Consider the following 27120-nt stretch of genomic DNA (forward strand, 5'->3'; position numbering starts at 1 on the left):
TAATAGTCTTTTCGTGTTGTAACAGTTTTTGTATTTTACAGCAATGCATCGAATGTCAAAAGATCATTTTCCTCCTGAGCTGAACAAGATGAGTTATCAGAATCTGAAATCGCCATAAAGAGAGTAAAGGTGTGTGGGTATAAATCTCGCAGTGGATGGGTAATTAAATCAAGTCTATATGTCTGTGTATTAAAAAGTAATTATATATTATATGAGTTATATGTAATATTATTTATAATATTGTAAGTCAAATATATATGCTATAAAATATAATACACAGTAAGTATGAATTTGTGTTTTAGATGATCTGGCTTTTGTGGCTGACTTCCTGTCCGAGCATTTCAGTGCTGTGAGTGAAAAAGAAATGCAGTCTTTTTAACAAATGTTTTGTGTGGAGCATTTTTTCTTTCCTCTATTTCAGAATGAGGAGCTGTTTGATCGGAAAGGGAAGTATTTCAATGTAGAGCGCAGTACAGATGGGAGTTATTTTTCTTATTTCATAACATACTTGGTTTGTTGTTGCTTTTTGCAGTGCTTGAAGGAGGAAGATGAAGACTTCATCTCCACCCAACATGGAGGAAAACCAGTGGCAGTTGGCAGTTTACCTGACAGGTAAAAAAATACACTTTCTTCCATTATTAAACCAGAAGACTGTTAAGGTTCACTTTTTTTGCAAAAAAGATCAAATTTAATATGAGAAATGAAAAGTCCATTGCTCTTCCCCACTTACCTACAGAAGTCTCTGCACTTTGTAAAGAGAATGATTGAGGGGTCGATTGATCTGTGCTTACAGAAACGGGCCGTGAGTCTCTAAAACACACACACAAACACAAGCACACACCCACAAACTTCAGTGCTCTCTGTAGATGGAATAGAACATTGACAAGGAAGTTTACTCTACGGTCTTACATGTTCTGCTTTGAAAACGTATAATTTAGGGCTAACTACTTTTAATTTACTTTATTATGGGTTAACTTCATATCAATTGACCTTCGTCATTTTTGTCAACAGTCAAGAACAATATGAATTCCTGTTTTATTTTACAACGTTTTCTCTTTCACAATATTGAGCATCTTCTTTTGACGTCCAACCTGTTCTCTATTTCAGATGATGCTAACTTCCCTTCTCACATTATTGGTCTCTTGCACATATACATTATCTGGATTTTTTCATCCTTCCTGCTGACTATTCTTTCCCTGAGCACTAATGCATCTAGTGACTTCTAATCATAAGTCTTTGTGTTTTTCAGGTGATTGGGCATTCAATAAAACAAGCTGCATGTTTGTGATTGTACACTGTTCCTGAGAGGTATTCCTTATTCTTGATTCTTTCTGTGATTTACCAAACAGAATCTAAACATTTAATAGCAAACCTGCTTTTGGATTTTGTGGTCAGGAAATAAGTGATGGATCTGAGGTACAGAAGCAGGGTTTGTAATTTTGATAGTATGGTGATTTCTATGTTTTGTTTTTTGATAGCTCTGAAAATATACCAAGATTGTTTAAGCTGCCTTAACTGTAAGTGGACCAGTTGTATACCTATAATAAGGGAAAGAATGCTGTTTTGTAATGCTGAATTCTGAGGTTATAGTGCTCATCATTGACATTCATAAGGCGATAACAGTTGATGATTAAGAGTGTGTTTTAATGCAGGTGGAATGATAAGAAGGACAGTATGCATTATGTTTTCTTCTGCATGCCAGAGATCTCACCTTCTAAAATCTATATTCTGAGGAGAGCAACAGACCCCAACAGGTCTCATACTTCTTTATACTTTTATACCAATTTTAAATGAACACTCTTCATTTTCCAACTCTTCTAGAATTAAACAGTTGAGTTTTACTGTTTTTGAATTCATTCAGCCGATCTCTGGGTCGACGGAAAATGAAAAGTTGCTTCCAATAAGCATATTTTCAGGCATTGCGTAATATCACTGCACCTTCTACACCTATGGTATGACAGCAAAGTTCCTTGATTATTACGCCGAAATGAGAGTATAGTTCCTTACCATATCGGCCTATAAAATCACAACTTTTCATTTTCCGTCGGTCTCAGTACATGATGTAACTACAGAAGGGTCAAGTTTTAAATAGGAAAACTATAGAAACTCTGGCATTGCAAAGTCTGGAGGATGATGAGAATAAGATGTGTGTCCTCACTCAGCTTCATCTAAACTCTCGAGCTTAGGATGAAGAGTTCACCTGGGACTTTACGCTCAGGTATGGCACACTTGTTGATTCATACCAGAAACCTTGAATTTTTTTATAAAATTGTTCTTTAAAGAATTGCACTGTAAGTAGCATTATAGCCTACATTATATTGCTGTATCAGTTCCAGCAGTATAATAGATTCTAATACAGTTAAGCTTAGCTTTGACATTGTGGCTCATTCTATTGAATGTCCTGAATTAGCACTCTTTTGATGTGTCTTTGTTGTGGTGTGTGTAGGCTGGAGCAGCAGACTGAAGGGATCCCAGTCCAGTGTTTGACCTGGGGAAACCAGAGCAGAGAGATGGACAACATCAAGGCTCAGTTTGTGGCTGTTAATGGGATCTGCAAAGTGGTCTCCGCGATAAGACTCTGCAACTTGAGGAAAATTGTAGCCATTTTGGACAATAGTTTATATTGAATATATTGATTGATGTATGAATACATAAAAAAAAAATCTAGGGTTGGTAATTTAACACGTTAATTTGATTAATAAATTTTTAACGCATTTAATGCACTAGCCCCGCCCCAGACCTATGTGCATCATCTGTCATTTCACATAGTCAATTGATGATGACTATTATGAGGCAAGGCAACAACTCACTGATCCTAGAAAAATCCCTAAAATCCCAAGATATGGGGCAAAATGCCAGTTTTAAATTGTGTCTCATATTTACATCACATAGTTAAGAAATATCACACGAGCTATAGGCTAAGTGCATTATCACACAAGTGCAAATGTGATACTCATCTTATACAACAGTTCATTAAGAAGTTAATATTGTGTTATTTTAGACACAATGTTGTCTGTTTTGCTCAATTTTACCAACCAGAAGATAAAGACAAAGCAGAACTGTTCTGCATTTGAAGTGGTGCTGCACAGACCGATCGATTTATGATATCAAAGTACCGCGAGAAGGATTCAAAAGCACAAAGAGTCGACTGCTCTCTGAACTCTTGCGGTTCTTTGATGTCACACACCGATCATTCTGATGGTTATGACCCGCTAATGATTCAATAAACCATTCATAAAGAGCCCTTTACTTCACTCCTGAATGAATCAGCCATTTGAACAAATCGAATGAATTAAGGACTCTATTACTTATTTATTTAGACATTTACCACCATCTACTGGCATTTTTAGTTTATTATTTAGAGTATCATTTCATTAAAGAAATAATTTCATATTTTCATAGTAATAATAATAAAATTATAAATAAATTATTAAACTTATAGTTCACCCAATGACTAATCAGAGTGATGCTGGTGAAGGTAGAGACGGAATAGAAGTTGCTGAGGTGGCTCAGGTAGCAGGTCAAGGGTCAGGAGACATTTTGAATGAGACTGCAGGATCAGACACACTTTGAACTCTGACCTGAGTTCCAACATGTTGTCCACAACTGAACTATGGACTCCTCTGTTATTCCTTGTCTTGTTCGTTTTGTATTCAAATATTTTGTGATAAAGATGACCTGATGAACATTTCACAGTCTGATTTATAAATAAATGGATTTACTGTGTAGTAATCTTGGGTTGTATCAATCAATGTGCTGTTCACAGTCAGCAATGATTCGTTTTTCCCATTACTGAAAGTTTCCAATAACAGCTGAGTGAGTTTTGTTCAGCTAGTCATGTGACCTCAACATGGCTGCTTCCATGTAAAATAACAACCACTTTTACAGAGTGCAAGTCAGATTCTAACTGCAAAAATCCCATTTATTTTCACCAAAGGGTGATTAATTGATTCTATATGCTTCTGATGAAGACAACAGCCTGCATTTTTAAACTTATTCTCAAATAATAGTATTCAGTAGTGAAATTCCTGGTGAAGAACTACATTACCCATGATACTCTCCACAAATCAGGGAATCATGACAAGCAAATTGACAACAACATATTTACATTTGTATTTAAATTTACTAGCAGCTAACTACAATAGTTTGGCATTTAAATATAGTTACATAGACATAATATTGCTTTGGATCAAATATTATGATGGCATCTCTTCACAGAGTAAAATGAATATTTGAGTGCTATTAAAATTTTGCCTGAAATATAGTTGAGGACTGGTTTGTTGGTTTTCATCCGCAAGATGTAAAAAAAAATGTTTTATATATGTATGTATAGCCTGCAAAAATACTCTGAACAATGTCTAAATTAAATCGTAAAGAGTAAAAGCATTATACTGCCTAAGAAATGTAATCTAGTCAGAGCACGACTAGTTGGTTATGAAAGAATCCAGGTAAAGTACAAAATCCCCACAAAAACACGTAAGAACAGGAGCAAAGTACAAGTACTTGACCGTGTATTAATCGAGACTGTTATTATCAGAGTTAAAGTGCGCGTTCCTGTTCCAGGGAAGGGTCGCTCCCAAAACGTGCTCGTCCCCGTGAGTCACGTGATGACGTCCCACTTCGAGCTTCTCAAAGATTTCCCAGTGAGCGCGATTGGCGACAGTAAAGATGGCGACGGAGCTTACAGTGTGTTCGAGTTCCCGGACAAGATGACGACGAGAACAGTTGTAACTTTCGAGCCACGGCGTTGACAGTGCTCCCTTTAAAGGCCTTGCGACGGAACCTTGCGAACTTGCTGACTTTGGCGGTAGTTAAAAAAATCTAACGGACACGACACCGGCGCGCAGACATATCGTTGCTTTTGCCATGGAGGATATCAACTCAAACATAAACGCGGACTTGGAGGTGCGGAAGCTTCAAGATTTAGTAAAGAAACTCGAGCAGCAGAACGAGCAGCTCCGGAGCCGATCCAGTATGTTCTCCTCGTCTTCTTCCGGTGGACTGTCAGGGAACACCAGACCCGTGAGCGCCGGCTATGAGTGTCCGGGAGTGGCGGCGGGGCTCGCCGGGTTTACTGGGGTGGGGTTCGGCGGATCGAGGGGTTACGGTGCGGTTTTGGAGAATTCCCGGCGGAGTCCTAGACTGTCATATCACGGCAGCAGTTACGGAGGGGGCTATGACAGTGATAGCGCTTTTTGTGCCGCCTCGAACACTAGTCTAACGTCTTGTTACGATTCGCTGGATTTTATTGAAGACGGAGAAACTTCAGTGCTGGACGAGGTGGAGATTCTCGATTTGGAGGACATGGATTGCCTGAACGAAGAGGAAGACAGCTGGTAAGTAACCTGCCAGGAGGTGAAGGTGTTAACCCCGATCAGAGGAATAACCTCTCTATGACACACACACACCCTTGATGTGTTTGACAGGTGCGCGCAGACGCCACAGAATGACGCATATTTGGAGGAATGCGCCTGATGCATTGTTGCTCCCATGTCTCTTTGGCCAAGGACTGGGGTTAGTTTATTCAGTGGATTCACTGCAATACGACTGACTTCGGTTTAAGATTATTAGCACCTAACGTCTGAGTATTTAAGAGCAACAGTTTGCTGACTTCATGTGTTCAGCACCACGGCCTTGTAATTGCTTCTGATGTGTGGGTCCTTCATATCTGCCCTTCGGTTTATTTCAGTACCTCTATAAATCTTAAGAATGACAGCCATGGTGTCATGATTCAATCACACGCAAAACATGTATTTGCATATGTATATCCTTTTGATCAGGCCTGGCTCAGGTATGATTGAGCATATTACGGTAGTTACAACAGATGTACGTAATTTTCTGCATGATTTGCATTGTGTATGGCTTTTATTTCACATAAAATGAACTCTAATGGTGCATTCATGTTTTTAGGAAATAAACAAGAAATGAACAGAATGCTGACAAATATCATTCCAAAGATGTGCAGTCATATGAGAAGCTGAAAAATAAGATGTAAACTATGCATGTCATGGTGCTGATAGTTTGTGCTTCTAATAATGAAAATAGAAATGTGCAGAAAATATTGTAGACTTTGCTGAACAATATGAAAACAGCAGTCCAGACTGACGGAGGGCATCAGCATGTGTGTGATCTGCTGGTCCAAAGAGAGTGAGTAATAGTGAAAGAATAAAATGTTCGAACAATGACAAACAGTCCAGTCAGGTTGATGGGTGCCTGTTTATAGTCCAGCACCACTATTGGGAAGAATTAGAGCCAGCTAAATGTACACTAATGTTAGAATGAGCTTATTGTCACCTGTTGTAAGCCTCCATTCTGGATTGTTAAAATAATTAGCACTTCCACTTAATGTTTAAATGCAGAAAAAAAACTGGTCACTTACATTATCTTCTAAAAGTGTGAGGTCGGTAAGATTTTTAAAATGTTTTTAAAATAAAAACTGCCCTTAAAAAATGTATGCCTCCATTGGTGCATTTAATCAAAAATACTGTATTAAACATTATTTTGTATACTAATATTTTTATGAATAGAAAGGAAGTTAAGTTGAGGCTTTACTGTCACGTTTGATCAATTTTGATCAAAAAAGTCCCAGACAGCTTCAATCCTATCAGTTTTGGATCTTGTGTGGATTGATGTCAGTGTGTAATCCATTGTTTGTGTTTGCGTTAATCAGTGTCTGTGAGATTCTGTGGTCTAGGTCACTTTACTCAGACTCAGAATCCTGTAATCCAGACACTCGATCCTGTTTGGCTGGATATCTTGCAGTGGCAGCAAAATGCTAGGAAATCCCTGCAACAGCTGGAGTCCAGCAGATCAGTGACCTTAGCACCTGTTTATCACTACAAGTAGTTGGTATGACAGAAACTGTTCTTGTCAAACCAAACATGTCAGAAGTGATTACAGCAAAGATGCGCAAATTATTTAATCTTCTTAGTCATGACGATTTAAAGATAAGATTAGTTTTTTGTTTGTTTATTTTATTATAGATTTAATGGTGTTTAAGGTCAGAAATGATTTCAAGCTAAGGTTGGGTATCTTTTGAATTTTATCAATATCAGATTCTTATTCTGCTCACCGATTCTGATTCTTTTAGATTCCAATATGATTAAATAATGATATCAAACATTTATCCTGTGTCTCTTTTTTGCAAACCATTTGTTGGAGCTAAATACCATGAACAAAAATCAACAGGCTACATAAAGACTGGACTCTTTAAGAGCTGTTTGTGTGCGAAATAGACCTGCACGATTCTGGATAAATTGAGCCCCCCGCTCCCCCTTTCCCCCCCAGTGTGGTTCTTTCATGATTCTGAAGAAAAAACAAACAACTTAACAAAATCACATGTAATTTATGAATAAATGATTCAATGACTCACTCGAGATGTACTTGTTTCATTACTGGATAAATCAGTGTTCTTGAATAAATCACTTGTATGATTCAAAGACAAATACATTTTAACAACCCCTTTTTGCTACCAATTGGTGTAACAATGTAATCAACAAATCTTCATTTGAAGTGTTAAATTAAACTGAACAAAATTATAAATGCAACACTTTTGTTTTTGCCCCCATTTTTCATGAGCTGAACTCAAAGATCCAAGTCTGTTTCTGTGTACACAAAAGGCCTATTTCTCTCAAATATTGTACACAAATCTGTCTAAATCAGATTTAGTGAGCACTTCTCCTTCGCCAAAATAATCCATCCACCTCACAGGTGTGGCATATCAAGATGTTGATTAGACAGCATGATTATAGCACAGGTGTGCCTTAGGCTGGACACAATAAAAGGCTTTATCAAACAGCACAAGTTTTGAGGGTGCGTGCAATTTGCATGCTGATTGCAGGAATGTCCACCAGATCTGTTGCCTGTAAATTTAATGTTAATTTCTCTACCATAAGCCGTCTCCAAAGGCAGAATTATGGCAGTACATCCAACCATCCTCATAACCGCAGAACACGTGTAACCACACCAGCCCAGAACCAAGATCATCCGAGACCAGCCACCCAGACAGCTGCTACAGCAATCAGTTTGCATAACCAAAGAATTTCTGCACAAACTGTCAGAAACCATCTCAGGGAAGGTCATCTGCATGCTCGTCGTCCTCATTGGGGTCTCGACCTGACTGCAATTCGTTGTTGTAACCTTCTTGAGTGTGGAAATACTCACATTCGGTGGCGTCTGGCACTTTGGAGAGGTGTTCTCTTCACGGATGAATCCCAGTTTTCACTGTATGGGCAGATGACAGACAGCGTGTATAGCGTGTATGGCGTCGTGTGGGTGAGTGGTTTGCTGATGTCAACGTTGTGGATTGAGTGGCCCATTGTGGCATTGGGATTATTGTTTGGGCAGGCTTATGTTACGGACCATGATCACAGGTGCATTTTATTTGATGACATTTTGAATGCAGAGAAATAGTGTGACGAGATCCTGAGGCCCATTGTTGTGCCATTCATCCACAACTATCACCTCATGTTGCAAGGATCTCTACACAATTCCTTGAAGTTGAAAACATCCCAGTTCTTGCATGGCCAGCATTTCGGCAAAAGACTGCTCACTAACACCGATTTAGACAGATTTGTGAAGGAATAGGCCTTATGGGTACATAGAAAAAGACTTTTGAGTTCAGCTCATAAAAATGGGGGCAAAAACAGAAGTGTTGCGTAAAAAATTTTCTTCAGTGTACTATCAAAAGGTGATTTACTCTTTTAATCTCTACCGTTACACATCAGAGTTTATATCTGAACTATAACATTTTATCCAAGTACTTCTGTTATCTGAATGTTTGTTACACAGAAGTAATGATACTATGTGGTTGAAAAGACTGTGAAGAGGTTTCATTCATGACAGACGACAGCTGCTCTCTTTAAGTCAACAGCGTTGCGAACGCTAATTTAAATGTTCAAATCACACAAGTGATCATTAATCGCACACGTCAGATGTTGAGGAATGAAACAGACCTATCCTTGTAATTTAGGAATGGAATCACATTGGTGTTTGAATTGTGTCTGTGATCTTTAACAATCTTTTAAAGTAAAGTGCTTTGTCATGTTGTTGGGGACACCTTTCTTGCAACATGTTTAGCTAGCACCGATATTATACTTAGCTTTTTTTGGCATCTGATTCCAAATGTAGCCAAACTTTGGAGCACTAAGATTAGCGAGCAAGGTCCTGGCAGATTGCTAGGTTAGGTCCTCTTAGATGAAGAAAAAAAGCGCATAGGAATCGATAGGCGAAATCAAAATTTTAATTTGACAACAAGTTTCCGATTCCTGACCTTAAGTATACAAAATTCTGGAATTGGAATCGATTTTCAATTCCCAACCCTAGTTCAAGCCATGCTGTTAGCAAGTCTGTTGCCAAGATAAGAAGATAATGAGTTTATAACTATGTTGAATCAATGAAGCAGCAGTCAAGGCACAGCTCTCAGTCAGATCTGTGCTTTTGTGAGGTGAATAATGCGTTTATACCAGGAGATCATTTCAGTTTCTGTCATATCTCAGGAGAAAGGCTTACTAGAAGAAATGCTCTCTGTCTCTATGTGAGGTATTATTAGAAGTGCAAGATTCTGCCACCAATACAGCAGTCCTGCATTGCCATCAGTCCTGATAAATAGATCTGTCTGGTTCTGTGCCATACCTACAAACTCCAGTCTGACTGATCAAAATGGTTTGTGTCCGCATTAAATCAGTCTTTGACGTGAGAAATGTGGTCCAGGGTGCATAGTGCCAAAGTTTGACTTAAAGTTTGTCCCAACAATGTAGAACCAGCCTTTCATGTGGCCCTGTTAATTCAGGTCTCAGTTATTTTTTTTTCTTTTTCAATATTAGGCACTTATTTTAGGTTTTTAATTTTTATTTTATAATTTGAAAGTGTCACAGAAAAACAGGAACATAATTAGGAAATCCTAGTGGGGGTTGTGCCAGGGCTAAGCAAGTTTCTGATGGGGTTATAGCCCCATGATTTAATTAGCCATTCAGATTTTTGTATTCACTATGGTTTTCATCACGGCGCCAAATACATTTTTACATTTTAATCTGGGCTACAGCATGCCTACAGTAGGTATTGTTTGAAAATGTTTTGATTCTTTATTGTTTAGTCACACTTAATATTAGGGCTTCATTAGTTGGCATTAGTTAATTCATTAGTTACCGAACTGCCAATGAAAAATTCTTCTAAACATTCATTGATCTTTGGCAATTCCAATATTAAATAACACATTGTTAAAATCAAAAGTTGCTAATATGTTATTTAATGAGCTAACATAAACTAAGAGTTTTTTTTTTTTTTTTTAACAAAGATTCACAAAGTCTGTAGCAAATGTAGATATTGCTCATTGTTCGTATTAATGCATTAAGGTTAACTTATTGCAAAGATCTACTAAATTACATTTTTCAATAATGAATGGGCTTAAAACTTAAAGGACATTATAAAACATTCCTGTTCATTCTGTCTGTTAAAATTTTTTTTGTCCCACATGTAACTGTCAGGAGATCCCCATTTAATCTACTTAAGCTAAATGACAGTATCACCCTCTATTAATAAATGTTCTCCACTACAGCTGTGTTATTATGAGATGATCTTCTCATATGGCATGTATTTAGCTTGTAGTAAACAAGCTTCTGATCAGATGACCTGAACAGTTCTGCACCAGACTTTCATTTAGCCCTATTAATACAGGTCTTAGTGAGTAAGCAAAGCTGGATGCACAGTATTACAGAGTACAGTACATCTTACCTGAAGGATTATAGAAACTTTTAATGGGTCATTTGCCTGTAGGCCAGTTTTAATAAAGGCAAAGCATGCTTATGCTGAATAAGCCTCTGTTAATAACGGCATTTCAAAACTTCACCACTCAGCATGTTTCTTGATTAAACGCTGTGATGAGAGCATGTTTATTTCTTGTGACTGACCTCTGGTTGTATTTCTGCAGGTTGTACGAAGCAAAATTGAACAGCCCTCTGCAGAAAGCCTTGAGTCCAGTTGTGTGGTGCAGACAGGCTCTGGATAACCCCAGTCCTGATATGGAGTCTGCCAAACGCTCGCTCTTACACCGACTCGACCTTACCATGTCAGGTAACACACACTTTTCATATCTTCCACTGTTGTATCACAAGTCTTTATTCTGAACATTCTCACAGGCCCCATTACAGAAAAAAAGAAGGAAGAAAAGAGATGCAATGAATTTTTTACCATGTAGCATGAATGTTATATTTGTAAAAAAATATATATTTTTTTTTCCTTAAATGCTTTTACATTGAGTAGGTTTTCAAATAGAATTTGTACAGCTTATTATTTTATTTGATTTCTGGCTTGAAGTCTAGGTTATTTGGTCATCCTATTCTATCTCTCTCTGTGCTGATTTTATTCAAACCTATCACTTCCTTTTTTTCATTCTCAGTTCTTCCTCTCGTCTGCCCTCCACCCATTCACTGAGCTCCATTTCTGGCTCTAATTCTCCTCCCTCCCCACTTCCTTGCTGAGATCAGTCTGTCACCGTGTGTATGTGTTTTCAACATGTGGCCTGGCAGTTCACTTGGATAAATCCTTGTTTTTGGAGAGTATCTCTACATTTGGCTGTGTCTGTGTACCATCCATCTCTCTGCTAATTATAGGAAGCAAAGAGTTATGACGGGTTTGACTAAGGTCTTATTTGTTGTCAGGAAAGCTATTGCTTTTTTTAGTCAGGTATGCCAATGTGACTCTTTAGAAGGGAACTGAGTGTCCATGCTCATACTAGACATGTGACTGATATTTTTACACCACCCCCTGACATGCTGTTTCATCACACTTTTATGTACTCTTATGTTTTTCATTATATCACTTCATTGAGGAGGGAGACAAAGACCAAATAAGTCATTTTGAGTGATCCTCTCAAAGATCATTACTGGCTCATCTCCTACAGAGTCACCTTAAGTGACATGGGAATCATTCCAGAGAACTCCCAGTTCATAGATCCGAGTTTTCCATTAAAAGAGCCAGTCTGCAGTGGCTGCATTTGAGTAACGTTTGGAACAGGGCCAGGTGTGATTCACTCTTGTCATTGTGAGATACAGACGGGTGTATGATGTTTTATGTTTTAAGTGAACTCTCCATAGTGTCATCACAGAGCAAACCGCAAGAAGGAGGGAAATCTGATTTGATTAATTTATAGTAATTCTCTGGTTCTTTCTTTTTTAAGAAAATGGCACCGAGACAATAATTATTTTGAAATAAACGCTGTTCTTTTGAATTTTACATTCAACAAAGAATCCTGAGAAAATCCTAAATGTATTTATCAGAATCAGTATATTATGTAGTTAAGAAGAAATAATAAATTTACATCCCTAGACTGATTTATTTAGTTTATAAACAACTTGCAGAAGAAACATGAAATGAATTTCACTGTTAGTCATTTATCAAAACACTCCAAATAAAAGAAAGCTCATTCCCCAACCCACTGTGTAAAGCTCATTGTCAGTGGGCATACAGCCAATGCCGAGCGTGTAGGGTGTGTATTGTGGTTTCCAGGTTACCTGAGGCATCGCTAATTCTCTAGAGCCATTGCCCAGAGTGAAGAGAGCCAGTGCAGATGTGTGTGATGCATGTCAAATCTCTATTCTGTTGGACACACCTGTCCGCTTCTTTGTCTCTCTCTTATTGCTTGTTCCTTTCTTTTATGTCTCTCTCGTGCCCTCTTCAAAACCAGTTGCCACGTGGAGCACATCCGTCTATGTGAGAAAGTAAAATAGAGACAGACATGTTTGCACACATTTAATGAATTCCACCCAGAAGGTTGAAGAGTCTGACTCTGCAATATCTTTTAAATATCTTTATCTTTATGAGGGCTTTGTGAAAAGGCAGTAAGTTTTTAAACAGAGCATGGGCATTCTGCTGTATGGTGAGTCTGTTTGTCTAGCCATGGAAACTCATTCCAGGGCTTGACACTTCCCTCAGAAATGCAAACAGTTCCATAAAGTTGTAGTCATAACCAGGGTTACATAACTCACAGGACATGAGGGCAAAAGGAGAGGCTGAGATTTAAAAGAAAGACTGTGAGTGAGCTTTGCTAAGCATTTGGACTTAATTACATGATGACAAAACAAGAAAGTGTTTGCTTTTTTTATTCTTATTTTGAGGAAACACCATTACTAATATTAAATCTGTATAATAATTTGGAAGATGAAACAAATGCTTATTTAAAAAAAAAAAAATTCTGCAAGTGATCAGTGAAAGGTTATTTTTCACCTTGCAGTTCTAGAACAAACTGACATGGTTTGCTGGTTTGTTTTTATTTTATTGTATGATTTTAATGGTTAGAAACTAACTAATAATAATTTGTCAAGTATATCTAGGAGAACCACAAAACTTTAAATTTTTTGTACATCTAAATTTGCTTTCAAAATCAATAAATGTACACTAGATTGTACTGTATTAATAGAAAGTGCTATTCATACTCTTGAACATTGTAGTTCTGTGGTGATTCAGCAAGTTCAGTAGTCTTTACAGCCTCCTTATGACTTGGTAGAGATTCACTTTCCCCTGAGTGAACAACATTCATTTCTCTCTGTGTGTCTTTTTCTTTTTCCATGACCTCAACTTGCCCCTGCAATCCAATCCACTGCAACCCAGTACACTCTGCTTCCCTGTTGATATCTTTCTTTTTGTTCTCTACCTTTTCCTTTTTTCTATGCCTTTTGCCATTTCCTCTGCAGATCTGACATTTCTTACTTATGCATTTCATTTTCAACCTCATTACATTCATTCTGCCTTTTTCTCTTCCTTCTTCATCCTTGTCTCTTTCCTGCCATCTTTGGCTCTTTGTGCTGCTGTTGATGCTCACTGCATCTGTGTTTGTTCTTAAACAGCCCATGTTACTGTGACGATCATTACTCATTACTACAGGACTCTCTCACATCTCACATATTCTCTTTCTCTCCTCCACCCTTGCGCCTTAAAACAACTTGCATTTATATCATATTTCATACACAATGGTAATTGAAAGTGCTTTACATTTAAAGGAAGTTAAATAATCATTAAAAAATCACAACAATAAAATTAAATGGTTAAAAAATATTTATTTTTTTAGTTAAAGATAGAAAATATATATATAAAAATATATATATATAAAATACAGTGCAATCAGTTTGGACGTAGCCCAGTGCTCATTCAATAAATGCACAGCTAAACTGATGAGTTTTGATTCTGGATTTAAATGTGGCTAATGTTTTAGCACGTCAGGGCCCATATTCACAAACATTTTATCTTACCACTAATAATTCTCCTAAATACCAGTAAAGGTTTTTCGCCAAGAGTTTTCTCTTAAAACCTATTCGCAAAGCTGCTGAGACAAAATTTTACAAAGGAATGGACAGAAGTCTTAAGCTAAGAGTAAGGGCGGGGTTGACTTTGTTGCTGTGGATGATGTCAGCATGCTTACTAACTATGCACACACTGATTGGCTGATAGTCTTTGTCAGAGATTTATTCATGGAAATATTGTAGAGCACAATATCATGTTGCCATATTCAAATAAAGATTTAAAAAATATAAAAAGTTAATTGCCACATTCAGATAAAGATTTTAAAATGCAGGATAAGTGTCACTAATTAAACAAGTATATTTTCAGCTGATTGTCAGCCTCTTACATGTGTGCTTCTCAAAAGCAATTAGCGAATATGCACTTAAACAACCTTTTTTTAACAGAGTAGAACAATCATGGCTGACAGTATTACATGCAAACATGTAAGTAAAAATAAAACCACACAAACCCAACTGGTTAATGAAAACAAGGATATAATCAAAGGAAAATTTGAAGTTGGGGTAACCTCCAAAACCTAGGGTGATAACTTTTTTTAAAAGGTCATTGTCATCAAATGTTTCTAAAATGTTTACGTTTAGAGGCACTTTGCCAGGAACAGCCATTTTACGATAGTTTGTGGCTTGGTTTTAGTGACTTAGGAGTCCTCTTCACTACTATCCTTTCATAGATTTAGGAGCTAGTTTTAGTGTGAAAACGCTTTGTGAAATACTCTTAGAGCAAAAATGTTGGAGTCCTAAGTTTAGTACGGTCATGCCCATTATTTTTAAGATTTGCTCCTAAATATCTGAGTTATGAGCTACTTTCAGCCTTAAGATGTTTTGTGAATACAGGCCCTGATCTCTTCCGGGAGTTGGTTCCAGCTGCTGTTGGCATAATGGCTAAAAGCGGACTCCCCTTGACTCGATCCTAATGATCAGAGTGGTCTGTTAGGTTTATATTCAGTGAACATATCTGCAATTTATTTAGGTCCTATTGCGCTGAATGATTTATAAACGAGTAAAAGTACTCTAAAATCAATCCTAAGTGTAACTGGAAGCCAGTGTAAGGGCCTGAGGACTGGTGTGATATGCTCAGATTTTCTGGTTCTAGTCAGAATCCTGGCAGCAGCGTTCTGGATGAGCTGCAGCTTAATGGTCGTCTTGGGAAGGCCGGTGAGGAGCCCATTACAATAGTCCATCCTGCTGGTGATATAAAGGCATGAACAAGTTTCTCCAAGTCTCGACTGGAAACAAAACATCTCATTCTTGCTAAGTTTTTGAGATGATAGTATGCTGATTTAGTCACTGCTTTGACATGACTACTGAAACTAAGGTCTGTCTCCACAATCACACCAAGATTCCTGACTTGATTTTTAGTTGTTAGACCCCAAGAGTCAAGGTATGCATTCACCATTAGAACTTCATCTTTGTTTCCAAATGCAATGACTTCAGTTTTCTCCTTGTTTAACTGAAGAAAGTTTTGCCACATCCAACTGTTAATTTCATCAGTGCATTGGCAGAGGACGTCAATGGGGCTGTAGTCATTTGGAGATAAGGCTAAGTAAATCAGGGTATCATCAGCATAGCTATAAAAGACAATTTGGTTCTTTCTGATTATTTGACTAGTGGGAGCATACACAGGCTAAACAAAGCTGTACAAGAATTTAGCCTTGGATTATTCTATCTTGGAGACACACAAATCCAGTTTCAGTGGACTCAGTGTGGTGTGCTTCTGGTGGAAAGAGAATGGATGAGCCAAACCATACGATGAACTGGAATGTAATGACCATTGGCTCGCTTAGGCCACATATATGGAGTAAAATAACACGCTGAAAGATGGAAAAGACTTTGGGTATTTCTTTTCTGCTTAGGTGAAGCTCTTCTCTCATGTCTGTGGTACCATCAGTTTTAGGTTTCAGAAAAACTTTGATCTCTTTACATGACAGCCTCTTCCATCCATTAGAGCCAGTTGCACAAATCTTTCAAAATGGTCATGAATTGGCCGTTATTATCCGCTTATTCTTAAATGTAAAATGTATGAATAATGAATGTACACAAAGCAAATATGTTTGAAATCACAGTAAGGAAAGCACAGTAGGCTAAATCTAAATTTCTATCCATATTATGGCATTTTCTCTTATTTCGTTTTTTGTGATCTGGCTAAAACAGCTATTGTTCCATTTTTAAAGGAAATACAGACTTTACGTACAACATTGAAAATGTTACATAACATTTTTATCATACTGGATGCAGTTTGTAAATGTTTGTAAGACTGTCAGAGGTCTTCACAATTTTTTTTTTCATGGTAGCCGCACTGATGGGGCAAAGTCAATCAGGGAGCCACTTTTACCGCAAAGTATCAAAAGTTACATCTAGTCATAAATAGCATCTGTCATCCCTGATATGCAATGCAATACAAAAGGGACTATCATTCTTTATCATATTTACTAGTCAAATTTGTTGACAAGATAGGTCGTGAAGCGCCCGCTGCGCTAAAAGTCTGTCTAAACTTTGACACCACACTATATTTCAAATCATCTGAACGTAGTGTCTGTACGTGTGGAAAACGTGCAGGTGCAGGGTTGAGCCCATTTGGAACTATGGGATCCCTGAAGCATCGGCAGATGTTAAAAAGATAGAAACTACACATTTGAGTTAATCAAAAAATCGATTTATTGCCCAGCCCTAGCCTATGTTGTAATGTATTATCAATCCCCCAGCTCATATGTCTGGTTGATTCTGATGTTTTGTTGACTCTTGATGGTAAATGTCCTTGATTGTAATGTCCTTACAGTCTGGTGTTATTGGCTTACGGCAGTCTCAGAATCACTGATCCAGGCTCTTTGTGTCAATCCACATTTCTTTTAGTCCCTGCTGAATGAGGACAGTACTCGCTCTTGGCTTCGTTTTTAACACATACACACAACAACACAGAACAGTCAGTGGTCAGAGGTCATCCACACCAGCCCATATCCAAAACCAGTCGTTCTCAGCATTCATCAGTGCACACTCATTCCTGTGTCTCTGTGGATGTTATGTCCTAGCACTCAAGCATTGTGCATGTATCTGTTTAAGCATGGCCGATGGTGTGGTGTGAATGCAATTCACTGCTTGATCTGTAAGGGAAGTGAGTGGGGAGAGCATGTTGTTGTTTTCTCTGAATAAAGCACACGCTGAGTAATGGCAGGAATAGAGAGAGAGAAAGTCATTAGACAGGAGACACAGAGAGAGAGAGAGAGAAGATGGATCCGTGGAAAGAGGGCAGGAAAGAGTAGGAGGTCTGGGGAAATGTGCTTTAATGACCTCTTTAGTGTCCAGCTGCACACACACAAGGCCAAGCAATATTTACTGTATATTCAAGATGGTTGTGTTGTTGATTATAAAACTAAGCAACATCAAGAATATAGCTGATTTTGAATGCATTTTATTTTCACATTAGTTTAGACTAATTTCTCAAAAGCTGTTTTAATAGGGTCTCGTAAAGGTTTTTTTAATTGGTTCATTGTTTTTATATTTATAATTTAATGTATTTTCTTTTATTTAGTAATTTTCCATCTCTCTCACACACACACACACACACAGGATCGAGTGATGGGCGATCATGTGAGAGTATATCCAGAGGGAGAGCTGCTGAAGTGGCTTCTATTTTATGCTCTGCTCTTCAGAGACACAGTACAGTCTCTTTCTTGGCCGATATTCAACTAATGGTCTTCAGATTCTCAGGCCGTCAGTGTTGCCAAAAGCTTTAACAGTGATACATTCTCCCTGCTGAAGCTGAACTGAGAGCTTAACCTTGGGACTGAATCATAGACAACTGCATATTCATGGTGCTGCATCACTCTACAATTCCTACATTGAGCCTGTGAGTGTGAGAGAGAGAACTGACTGGATGCTAATGGCATTGTCATCCACTAAATGACTGACTCTTGTGGGTGTGTGCATGTGCGTCTTTGTACTCTTAGACTGTGAATAAGCTGCATTGTATGCAATCAACAGCACTCCACCAGGACTTAGAATGTCGCTCTTTTATTAGACTTGGCCATGCCTTATGCTTAAATTGACTCTGAGATGCCTAATAGACTGTAAACCATAATATGTAGGCTATGGCTCCATAAACATGCATGCATTAAAATGGCATCTGTGTAAGTGTACTTGAGGGGGGTTGGGATATGACCTTCTGTTGGTTTTGTGTTTTTAAGTATGTCATATAAGAGGTCTATTTATTTCTCCTAATGGTAACAGCTGGTCCTGTCTGAAATGTGTTCCTCCTAAATGAATGGCATTTGTTTAAACTACCAACATAAGAAGGAGACCATAATATGCTTTCGCTTCACGTTCAACAAGAAGTTCTTTAGTGCCCTCATTATGTTTGTTTTCTTTTGCAGCAAACAAGAGGAGGAGTCTATATAACAGTTCCTACAGTCCTCAAGTGGGCAACGGAAGCCCATACAGCACAAACAGTGCAAACAGTCCTTACAGCAGTGGCTTCAACTCCCCGTGCTCCACTCCATCTAGAGTGCCTATCGTCAAGCAGCTCGTTCTGCCTGGCAGCACAGGTAAAGGCCTCTTTACTCCAAATGTGGAGTAAAAAATAGTTGAGGAATTTATTACATACTACAAAGAAATAATTGTCACAAGTGTGTTGTGGCTGTTTATTAATTTGCAGTTGGGGAAAGTTATTGTATAGGTAAAATTGTTCCTAATCACGAAACATCATTACGTTGTATGGAAAGTTGCATATTTGTTACTTCTGTGTATAGAAACTGCACGTTTCTCACTATTGTTTGGTTGAAAGCTCTTAAAAAATTGAGAATAATGGAATATTTTCCATTTAATGTGACCTGATTTGTATATGCTGTCCAGTATGCAATACGTAGTAGGCTAGTATTTGATTCCTAACATAATCAGTATGACTTAGGCTGAAAAAACCCAACACCCTCCTTCCTATGAGTAACTATTTAGAAACCGTCTTGTTTTTATTTTTGTGTATATTAATGTATTTCATCGATCTTGTGTGTGTGTGTGTGTGTGTGTGTGTAGGTCACCAGCGGGGATCAGCTGACAGAAACACACAGGCAGTGAGCCCACAGTCATCAGTAGACAGTGAGTTAAGCACATCAGAGATGGATGAAGACTCTGTCGGTTCATCGACCACATATAAACTCAATGATGTCACAGATGTGCAGATACTCGCCCGCATGCAGGAGGAAAGTGAGTGATGTCTTTTCTCTAATAAGTATTGCACCTTGCCTTTTAGTCCATTCTATCTCTCTAAATTTACATTTGGTTATCATGCTGCTGAAATGAATTCTCGATCTTCTGAAATGTGAATAAAAATGCCTAAATGGGTCAACCAGGAGATTTCAACTCAGATATATCTCTGTTTCCATCTTTTAGGCTTAAGGCAAGAATACGCTGCGACAGCGTCACGTCGTAGCTCTGGTTCATCATGTCAGTCGCTGAGACGAGGAACTCTGAGTGACCAGGAGCTGGACGCACAGAGCCTAGACGATGATGAGGAGGCAGTCCACCATTCCTACTACACACCCGTCAACCGCTTCAGCCCCTCCCCTCGGCACTCGCCCCGTGTCTCCCCCAGGAACTCGCCCCGATCCCGCTCACCCACCCGCTCTTTAGAGTACAGCCGCGGATCTCCTCAACCGATCATCAGCCGCCTTCAGCAGCCCCGCCACTCTCTGCAAGGCCACGATACGCAGACCAATGCCATTAAGAATGAAGGTAGAACTTCCAATCACATTTCACTTGGGCTACTTCTCTTTAAAGACCATGTCGGTTTGAACGTGGCTTTCTTCATCATTTCTGTTTTTGTGTGCAGAAAAGCTGAGACGGAGTCTACCTAATCTCACACGATCCAGCTCTGGACCGACTACAGAGCCGGTCAAAAACAGCAGGAGCTGTGAGTCAAACCTGCAGGTGCCAAACGGAGGGTCACCCCGACACCAGAGTCAGTCTGCCAGTAAGTGTCCAGACACATCAGTGAGCATGCATGCACACATCCATCAAATCAACCAATGAAGACGTGCAGAGCTTTTACCTGTCAGTAAACCGCACAAACACACATACAGTAGAGCAAACCCACAATCTCTGACTCAAACTTCCCACACGAAAAGATTTCATTGCATTCCTTGAAATTAAATGTATCATGAATGTTATTCTGCTTTTTAAAGCTTGATGTATACTAACATTTTACATTTTATGACTCTGCACTTCATAATGATGGATTCTGTGCTTCTGACAAACGTTCATGTTGTGCTCTCAACTGCACTGCCGGTGTCTTGGCTTGCTGGATGAGGCTCTTTGATCTTCTCACATTTTCTCTTAGATCGCATTTTATTGGCATCTTGGCATTTCCTCTAAAAGCCTGACTGACTTTCAAACAAAGCCTTTGTAAATTATTATTCAGGGTGGTTTTTAACAGTGTAGGGAAACTCCTCAAATGATGGATATTCAAGGTGTCTTATGTGGCAAGGAACACTGAAGTTTGTCATTTTATTTGTAGGATAAAACATTTTAGATTATATTAATCATATTCCATTACACCCATGTGATCAATCACAATTAATAACATTACTGAAAAAAAACACCCAAAGGTTTCATTTATAGCTTTTGGCATGGATGTGCATACAGTAGGAAGCATCTCCAATCCTTGAGCAGGAGTTTTGATTTGTCATAGTATATAACATTTTAAATGTTATGTAGTGTACTGATCAAGTGCTAGAATATTATTATTATTATTAATATTATACACATTTTATATATTATATATAATTCTTTTTAATGTTGAGTGTTCATTACCACAAAGGTTGTGATAAGTCTGTTTTTCAGAATTTGTTTCAGTGTTGCCAACACTGAGACATAAAATCTGATGAGTCATTTTCTTTTGTAAATCAACACCTTAGGGGACCAGTGTAGTACAAATAACTCTTTTAAAGGGAGTATTCACCCAAAAATGAGAATTTGATGTTTATATGCTTACCCCCAGGGCATCCAATATGTAGGTGACTTTGTTTGTTTAGTGTTCAGTAGAACACAAACTGAGATTTTTAACACAAACCGTTGCAGTCCGTCAGTCTTATAATGGATGTGAATGGGAATCACAGCTTAAACATACAATAAAAAAAATAATTAAAAAAAAGACACAAAACAACCAGGTGTTGAGGCACTTATAAGTGCATTACCGACAGATATCTCTCACATGGACCATTGACACTCTATCTACAATCTCAATTAGGAGTGTCAATGGTCCAGATGGGTGGCCGTAATGAACTTATGAGTCTGCGATCTGCCGTAAAGCAAGAAGAAGAAGAAGAAGATGCCTCACTCACCTGCTTGAGAACACGCTCAGGAGAGTTCTAACAGTTTGGACACTGCATGAAACAGAGGTAAAAAAAAAACAATATAAATACTGTTCAGTTTCTTGCACAGACCGATTGTTTTGTGTCTTTATACATCAACGTGTCGTCATGAGCTGCAGGTTTTAATTTGGTTTTCTTTGTGTAGGTTTTTTTTTTTTTTTTTTGGCCATGATTCCCATCCATTTATATTGTAAGACTGACAGACTGCAACGGTTTGAGCTAAAAATCTCTGTTTGTGTTCTACTGAAGAATATACATTGATGATGTTGCAGTCACCTACATCTTGGATGCCCTGGGGGTAAGCAGGTGAACATCACATTTTCATTTTTGGGTGAACTATCCCTTTAAACCCACACATACTGCAGTTTACTGTTAGGGTGCAGTCGCATTAAATTTCATAAAAATTTTGTAGACAAAAGAGCGTGTTGTCTATCGTCTATGATGTATGGAAACCACTGAAGTCGCTTTTAAAACAAGCAGCTTTCTGTTGGGCACTACAGTGAATTTGCATGAACAACTTGCAAAATCATTATGGAGAAATCTTTAACCCTCAATCTAAATTCCCATATATGTGAAATCCTGTTGAGATAGCTCTGTTTTTACCTGAAAATTCAATGAACAACAATAAATATGTCCAACTTTATGTTGGACTTCAGATGTCTGAGAATTGAATATTTGTAGTTACTGAATATTTTTTTTGTATTAATAGGTATTGTTGTTTAATATATGCATAAGATTATTGGATTGCAATTATGCCGCCTCAAAATTAATTTTTTTTTTCTAAATAATCATTTGTCAAAACAAATTATGTGTTATTTTTTTTTTGGTGTGTAAACAAATTAATATTCATAAACTGACCCATTTACCATTTTATGACATCACAACCAGCACAGTCCAGTCCAGCTGGCCTTACCACTTTTAAGAAAAGTGACGCCCATGAAGAGAAAAAAAAAAAATGATGATGGTGTACTGAATCATTTTATCCATGCAAGGTCTGTCAACGAACAGTTTATCTGATCAAGTCTCTGAAACTGGAATGGAGTCACTCTAATCCTTGTATAGAAATATTTTCAATTAATTAATAATAGCCAGTGAGTCAGTGACCATCAATAAACCGCAATCTCTTAAACCGCACAAAGACATGAGCTTGTGAAAAACAAAAAGTGATTTTACATACTTGAATGTGGTAATATGGACAGTCTGGTTTAATTTCTGTCCTTTCTGCCCAGCATGTTCTGCCTCTTCCCTTCTCTCTCTGCCTTTTGTTTCTTCCTCACACCCTTTGTTTTTGGCTGAGGTGCTGGTTGTCTGGATGTAGTTGGATTCATTCTTGCCTCCTGCCTGTTCTTCACCCTGGGTTTCATCTTTCTCTTGGCTGTAGCCCCCTCTGGTGGCTGGTTAGAAGTAGTCCTCTGTCTCACCCATGCATGGGAATGGCTCTGCCTTGAATTAAACCTGACCCTAGCTGGCTATCTTTTCCTTGGCATCAGCTAAACTTTTTGGTTAAAGCTGGTTAAATTCTGGATCAGCTGTGGTTGGAGGTTAAGTGCCTGCAGGTGGTCGTGGACTTCTGAGCTCAGATTAGCCTGAATCAAAACATAATGTCTACTTGTCTCTCATCTCAGCGTCACACCAAAGGCTGTCCGCACCTGCTCGCTCTTCCCCAAAACCAAAAGAGAGACTTCAGAGCCCTACGTCTCTACGAGGTAATGCACTGAGCAGGTCACCCAGACACTATCGGTCATGATACCAGATAGTGCTGGAAGAAGTTTATGGACTCATTGTTAAGAGTACTGTGTGGTTGGTGTGGAAGCTGTTTTCTGATGAGAAATCACACCCAGGTATTTTTGAAAACAGGGGTCTGGGTTATGGTTCAAAATTGAGCTTGAGTAATTGCTCAATTTATTTATTTTTACAAAAAGAAAATATTATTGCATGCTAACCTGGTAGGTTTGGGAAAGGTTATGTGAATGGAATTTTTAGTTCTGAAAAGCAGGTAATTCGTTTGCAGAATTGAACCATTATTGAGAATGTATAATTTTCCCATGAATAATAAAATAATAATTTTAATGTGTAGTCTAATGGTAATTTAGCTATTGAGGAAAACTAATTAAAAATAGGTCTGTTGGTTATTGGGCACTAACATTTATTGACCTTAGAAAAAGGCAATGTCTGTCGGTAAATTAAATCTCTCTGTGTTGAGTACAGATATTTGTGTAGGATTGGATTTTGTGCTGTATATTGATTTCCAGTGGCTTTTAAGAATAGTTAGTTCACCTGTGGTTGTAAATGCTGCTGTTTCTCTGCAGTGTTGTATGGTGGGAGATGCAGTAGTTTGCTGTGGGTCTGCCCCCTTTTGGTAAAATTGTGTCATGTCTTCTAGTCTTGTTATTAAATGGAACTTAAACGTTGTCACCTAACCAAATGTTTCAAGAGTCTGTAAAGCCATCTGTCTAATTAAAAAAAAAATTTAAATGCACTTTGGCTGCATTAAATTGTTTGTCAGTCACTCTTGCACTTTGAAAAGAGAAATGGTGCGAGTCCTGAGCAATTCGACAGCTTTTGCAGCGGATACAAACCCAAACCTCTCTTTTCCATCTTTTACCCAGTTCCTCTCTCGTGTTGCTTTGGAGAGGAAACCGATTTCAGTGAGTATATACACTGATGATTGATGTTGCAGCTTTTCAGTGCTGTGATATTTTATGTTGTGCGTGAATGGTAGATTGTGTTTGTACTGTGGTTGTGTTTTGCAACAATGGGACATTTGTAGAACAAGTATTTTTGAAAATGTTTGTTAACACTAGTTGATCAAGGCTGTTTAAATCCATCCATCTATTCTTATTGTGCCTTATCTTCTACCAGCTTTGTGTTAAATGTCATTAATGCTAATGTGTTGTGCTCTGTGAATGTGGAAAACGGTCCTCTGCGTGTTGCATAGGAGTCTGTCTATTTAATCATGATTATGTTTAATGTGTAGCTTTATGAATTAGTTATCTAACTGCATTATTTTGGTTTTTAGATATTTTCATTATTGTTTGTCATTATAATCCCATTCCCATTAACTCATGACTGTGGTCCCATGAATGGCTTGTATCAGGTAGTATATAGATAGAAGATAAACTTCTGAATAGAAGCTCTGTCTTTTATTCAGTCTGTTTTATCTTTTATGAAATATCTAATATTTCAGTTCCTTTACATTTCAACTGATGCCTTTTACTCTTTTCTCTAATTCTATCTTCCCCACTTATCACTTTTTTTTCTTCTTCTTCAGTGCCCTCTTCCAGTAAGTTGCGGACTCCCACTGCCCCGTCTCCCTTGGCTCTCCGTCAGCCCATGAAGGTCATGTCTAATCATGGTTCAGGCACAGCCACGCCCACACGCTCCATGGCCCCGCCCCGCAGCGGCCTGCCCCGCCCCACCGCCAATGCTGGAGGAGGTTTACCAGTGCCTCGCAGCAAACTGGTCCAGCCTGTGCGCAGGTACTCTACGGTTTTCACAACTCACTATAAACATATGGTAACCTGGTGAAGCACATACTGAGGTTATTATTTGCTCCACAGGTCTCTGCCAGCTCCAAGGACATACAGCGGAATCAGAGACGAGAGCTGGAGAGAGGGATGCTACTGAGCGTGTCCAGAACCAGCAGCACAAACGGGCTTTCAGTTCAACCTGGCACTTTATAGAGATACATCTTTAAACCCCACAAATAAAGAGACACATTCTTCCAAACAAACGATTCTCTCCTCTTTCAGTTGATGTTGCAGAGCTTTCATCCCAGCAGGATAGATGTGGAAGGCAGACTGGACACCGCAGAATGCCAAAGAACAAAAAGAAGAAAAAAAAACAGACTGGGATTCGCCGTCAACTACCAAACAGCACCTGTACTACAAATTGCTCAGAATCTACAATCCTGCTTGCAAATCCACCCAAACCCCACTCTAGAAGAACACTGAACACTTGTGTCCTCTATAACAACATTAGTGGGGGATCCCTTGTGAGCACATACAAATTGACCTTAACTTCTGCCTCAAGTGGGAAAGGTTTGTATGGCAACAAAGAATCCACATGGCAATTGCATTCTGTCAAAATGACTTTCATATCTATGTGACCTCTTATTTATTTGAACTCATTATTTAAAATATTTCTTTCAAAAAGTATTCATACAGTATTTGGTCTTTATAAATATATATGTGTGTTTACTTTATCTTTATTTTGGGGCTTTTTATTTCTGAATGTCGTTGTTAAACCTCAACTGCAAAAGCTACGTTTCCAAAGCATTTTAAATGTCTGAATAATGGATGCATTTCAGAGTCTTTGAACAAATGTATTTAGTTTGAGCTCTCAGATACGCAGCAGGATTGATGCTTTTGCTTATTTCAAAAGGAAATTCAACTCAATGAGACACGAATCAGTGAAAAATTCAAGTCAAATGTCTTGAATTGTGTTTGTATGTCCTTGGGAAATTCATTGAATATAAATGCCTGAGACTAACTTCATAAGGTGAACTGTTGTATCGTCAAACGTTGTTCATCGATTGATGTCCCAGTGATCATGTCTCGGTGGTAAAGGTCATAAAAAGAAGTGGTTGTGTGGGTGAAGTGTAGTGCTTATGTACGGTTCATTTTGGGAACTTCCTGGTCATGTTATTTGTCTTCATTCTCAAGGGTGAAATAATTGAAAAAAAAGGCCGAGAATTAAAAAGGCGCTTACTGTTAACGGAAGGGGAGTGCCACCTGAACATATGGAGATGATATCTTCTCTACTATTGAGACTGCGCAAGTTTGTTTAAAAATGAGTGCCTATAATTTATGAAAATCTGTGATTGCTACAGATGTTGTTTTTTTTTTTTTTTTTTATAGTTTGTGCCAATTGCTTTATTTTGCCAATATTATTTACTTCAGGGTTCTTTGCATTTCTTGCTCAAGTTTTGTTTGATTTTTGTAATTGCTTTGATAACATTTATATTTGCTTTTTTGTAACAGATATGTTATAAAAGCCCCTTGATATTTATGACAAAATACTATGCGCTGATAAGAGGCTTATTTATTAAACGGTGAGATGCCTCCGTGTGCTGAGATATAGAGTTAGTGGGATGCTTGAGCCTAGTATGGTCATGAATACATGACATCAACATTTTGTGGAATGTTTTTTGTTTTGGTAAAGACTTTTATATCTCCACAAACATGATGCTCGGTTTCCCCTGCGTTGAATCATTTCAAATAAAAGTAAAAAAAAAAACTTTTGGTCTGTTGCTTATTTGTCCATAATTTATTGATGTGAAAACTAAAGTGTCAGAAGATATTTTATAGCATTTGACTGTTGATCATAGACCCATTGTGGAAAATGTTGAGATTGTAATGAACTGATTTTAGGTTGTTATCATTACCATAAAATTATCTCAAGTTTATCACTTTCATTATAATGTAATTTTTAGCTTTTATTATAAGTGATAATTAACGTTTTGGAAACAA

General features: G+C 38.1%; 1 protein-coding gene and 1 long non-coding RNA gene across 5 annotated transcripts; both read left to right on the top strand.

Annotated features, from left to right (window-relative positions):
* On the top strand, window positions 1–3650 carry LOC127984119 (uncharacterized). Its single transcript, XR_008160542.1, has 6 exons — window positions 1–612; window positions 737–802; window positions 1250–1308; window positions 1653–1754; window positions 2163–2218; window positions 2447–3650. It is a non-coding gene; the product is annotated as an uncharacterized LOC127984119 (long non-coding RNA).
* A 951-nt stretch (window positions 3651–4601) lies between these two features.
* On the top strand, window positions 4602–27052 carry slain2 (SLAIN motif family, member 2). Of its 4 annotated transcripts, XM_052586612.1 has the most exons (10): window positions 4602–5336; window positions 10928–11070; window positions 18659–18829; window positions 19314–19484; window positions 19671–20012; window positions 20110–20250; window positions 23275–23355; window positions 24259–24297; window positions 24921–25128; window positions 25210–27052. In XM_052586612.1, the coding sequence occupies exons 1-10, from the start codon at window positions 4867–4869 to the stop codon at window positions 25274–25276; spliced, it is 1833 nt and encodes a 610-aa protein (XP_052442572.1). In that variant the 5' UTR covers window positions 4602–4866; the 3' UTR covers window positions 25277–27052. The 4 variants fall into 4 exon arrangements, with proteins under 4 accessions (XP_052442572.1, XP_052442574.1, XP_052442573.1 ...); XM_052586614.1 differs by lacking the exon at window positions 23275–23355 and having other exon boundaries at window positions 4603–5336; XM_052586613.1 differs by lacking the exon at window positions 24259–24297 and having other exon boundaries at window positions 4604–5336.
* The last annotated feature ends 68 nt before the right edge of the window (window positions 27053–27120 follow it).

This window comes from Carassius gibelio, chromosome B20, assembly GCF_023724105.1.
Source record: "Carassius gibelio isolate Cgi1373 ecotype wild population from Czech Republic chromosome B20, carGib1.2-hapl.c, whole genome shotgun sequence".
NCBI lineage: Eukaryota > Metazoa > Chordata > Actinopteri > Cypriniformes > Cyprinidae > Carassius > Carassius gibelio.

Excerpts from the sequence above, each read along its gene's own strand:
- slain2 (XM_052586612.1), top strand. The coding sequence starts at position 4,867 with ATGGAGGATATCAACTCAAACATAAACGCGGACTTGGAGGTGCGGAAG. Across the intron at positions 23,356-24,258 it reads GAGCCCTACGTCTCTACGAG|TTCCTCTCTCGTGTTGCTTT; the intron begins GTAATGCACTGA and ends TCTTTTACCCAG. Across the intron at positions 24,298-24,920 it reads TGGAGAGGAAACCGATTTCA|TGCCCTCTTCCAGTAAGTTG; the intron begins GTGAGTATATAC and ends CTTCTTCTTCAG.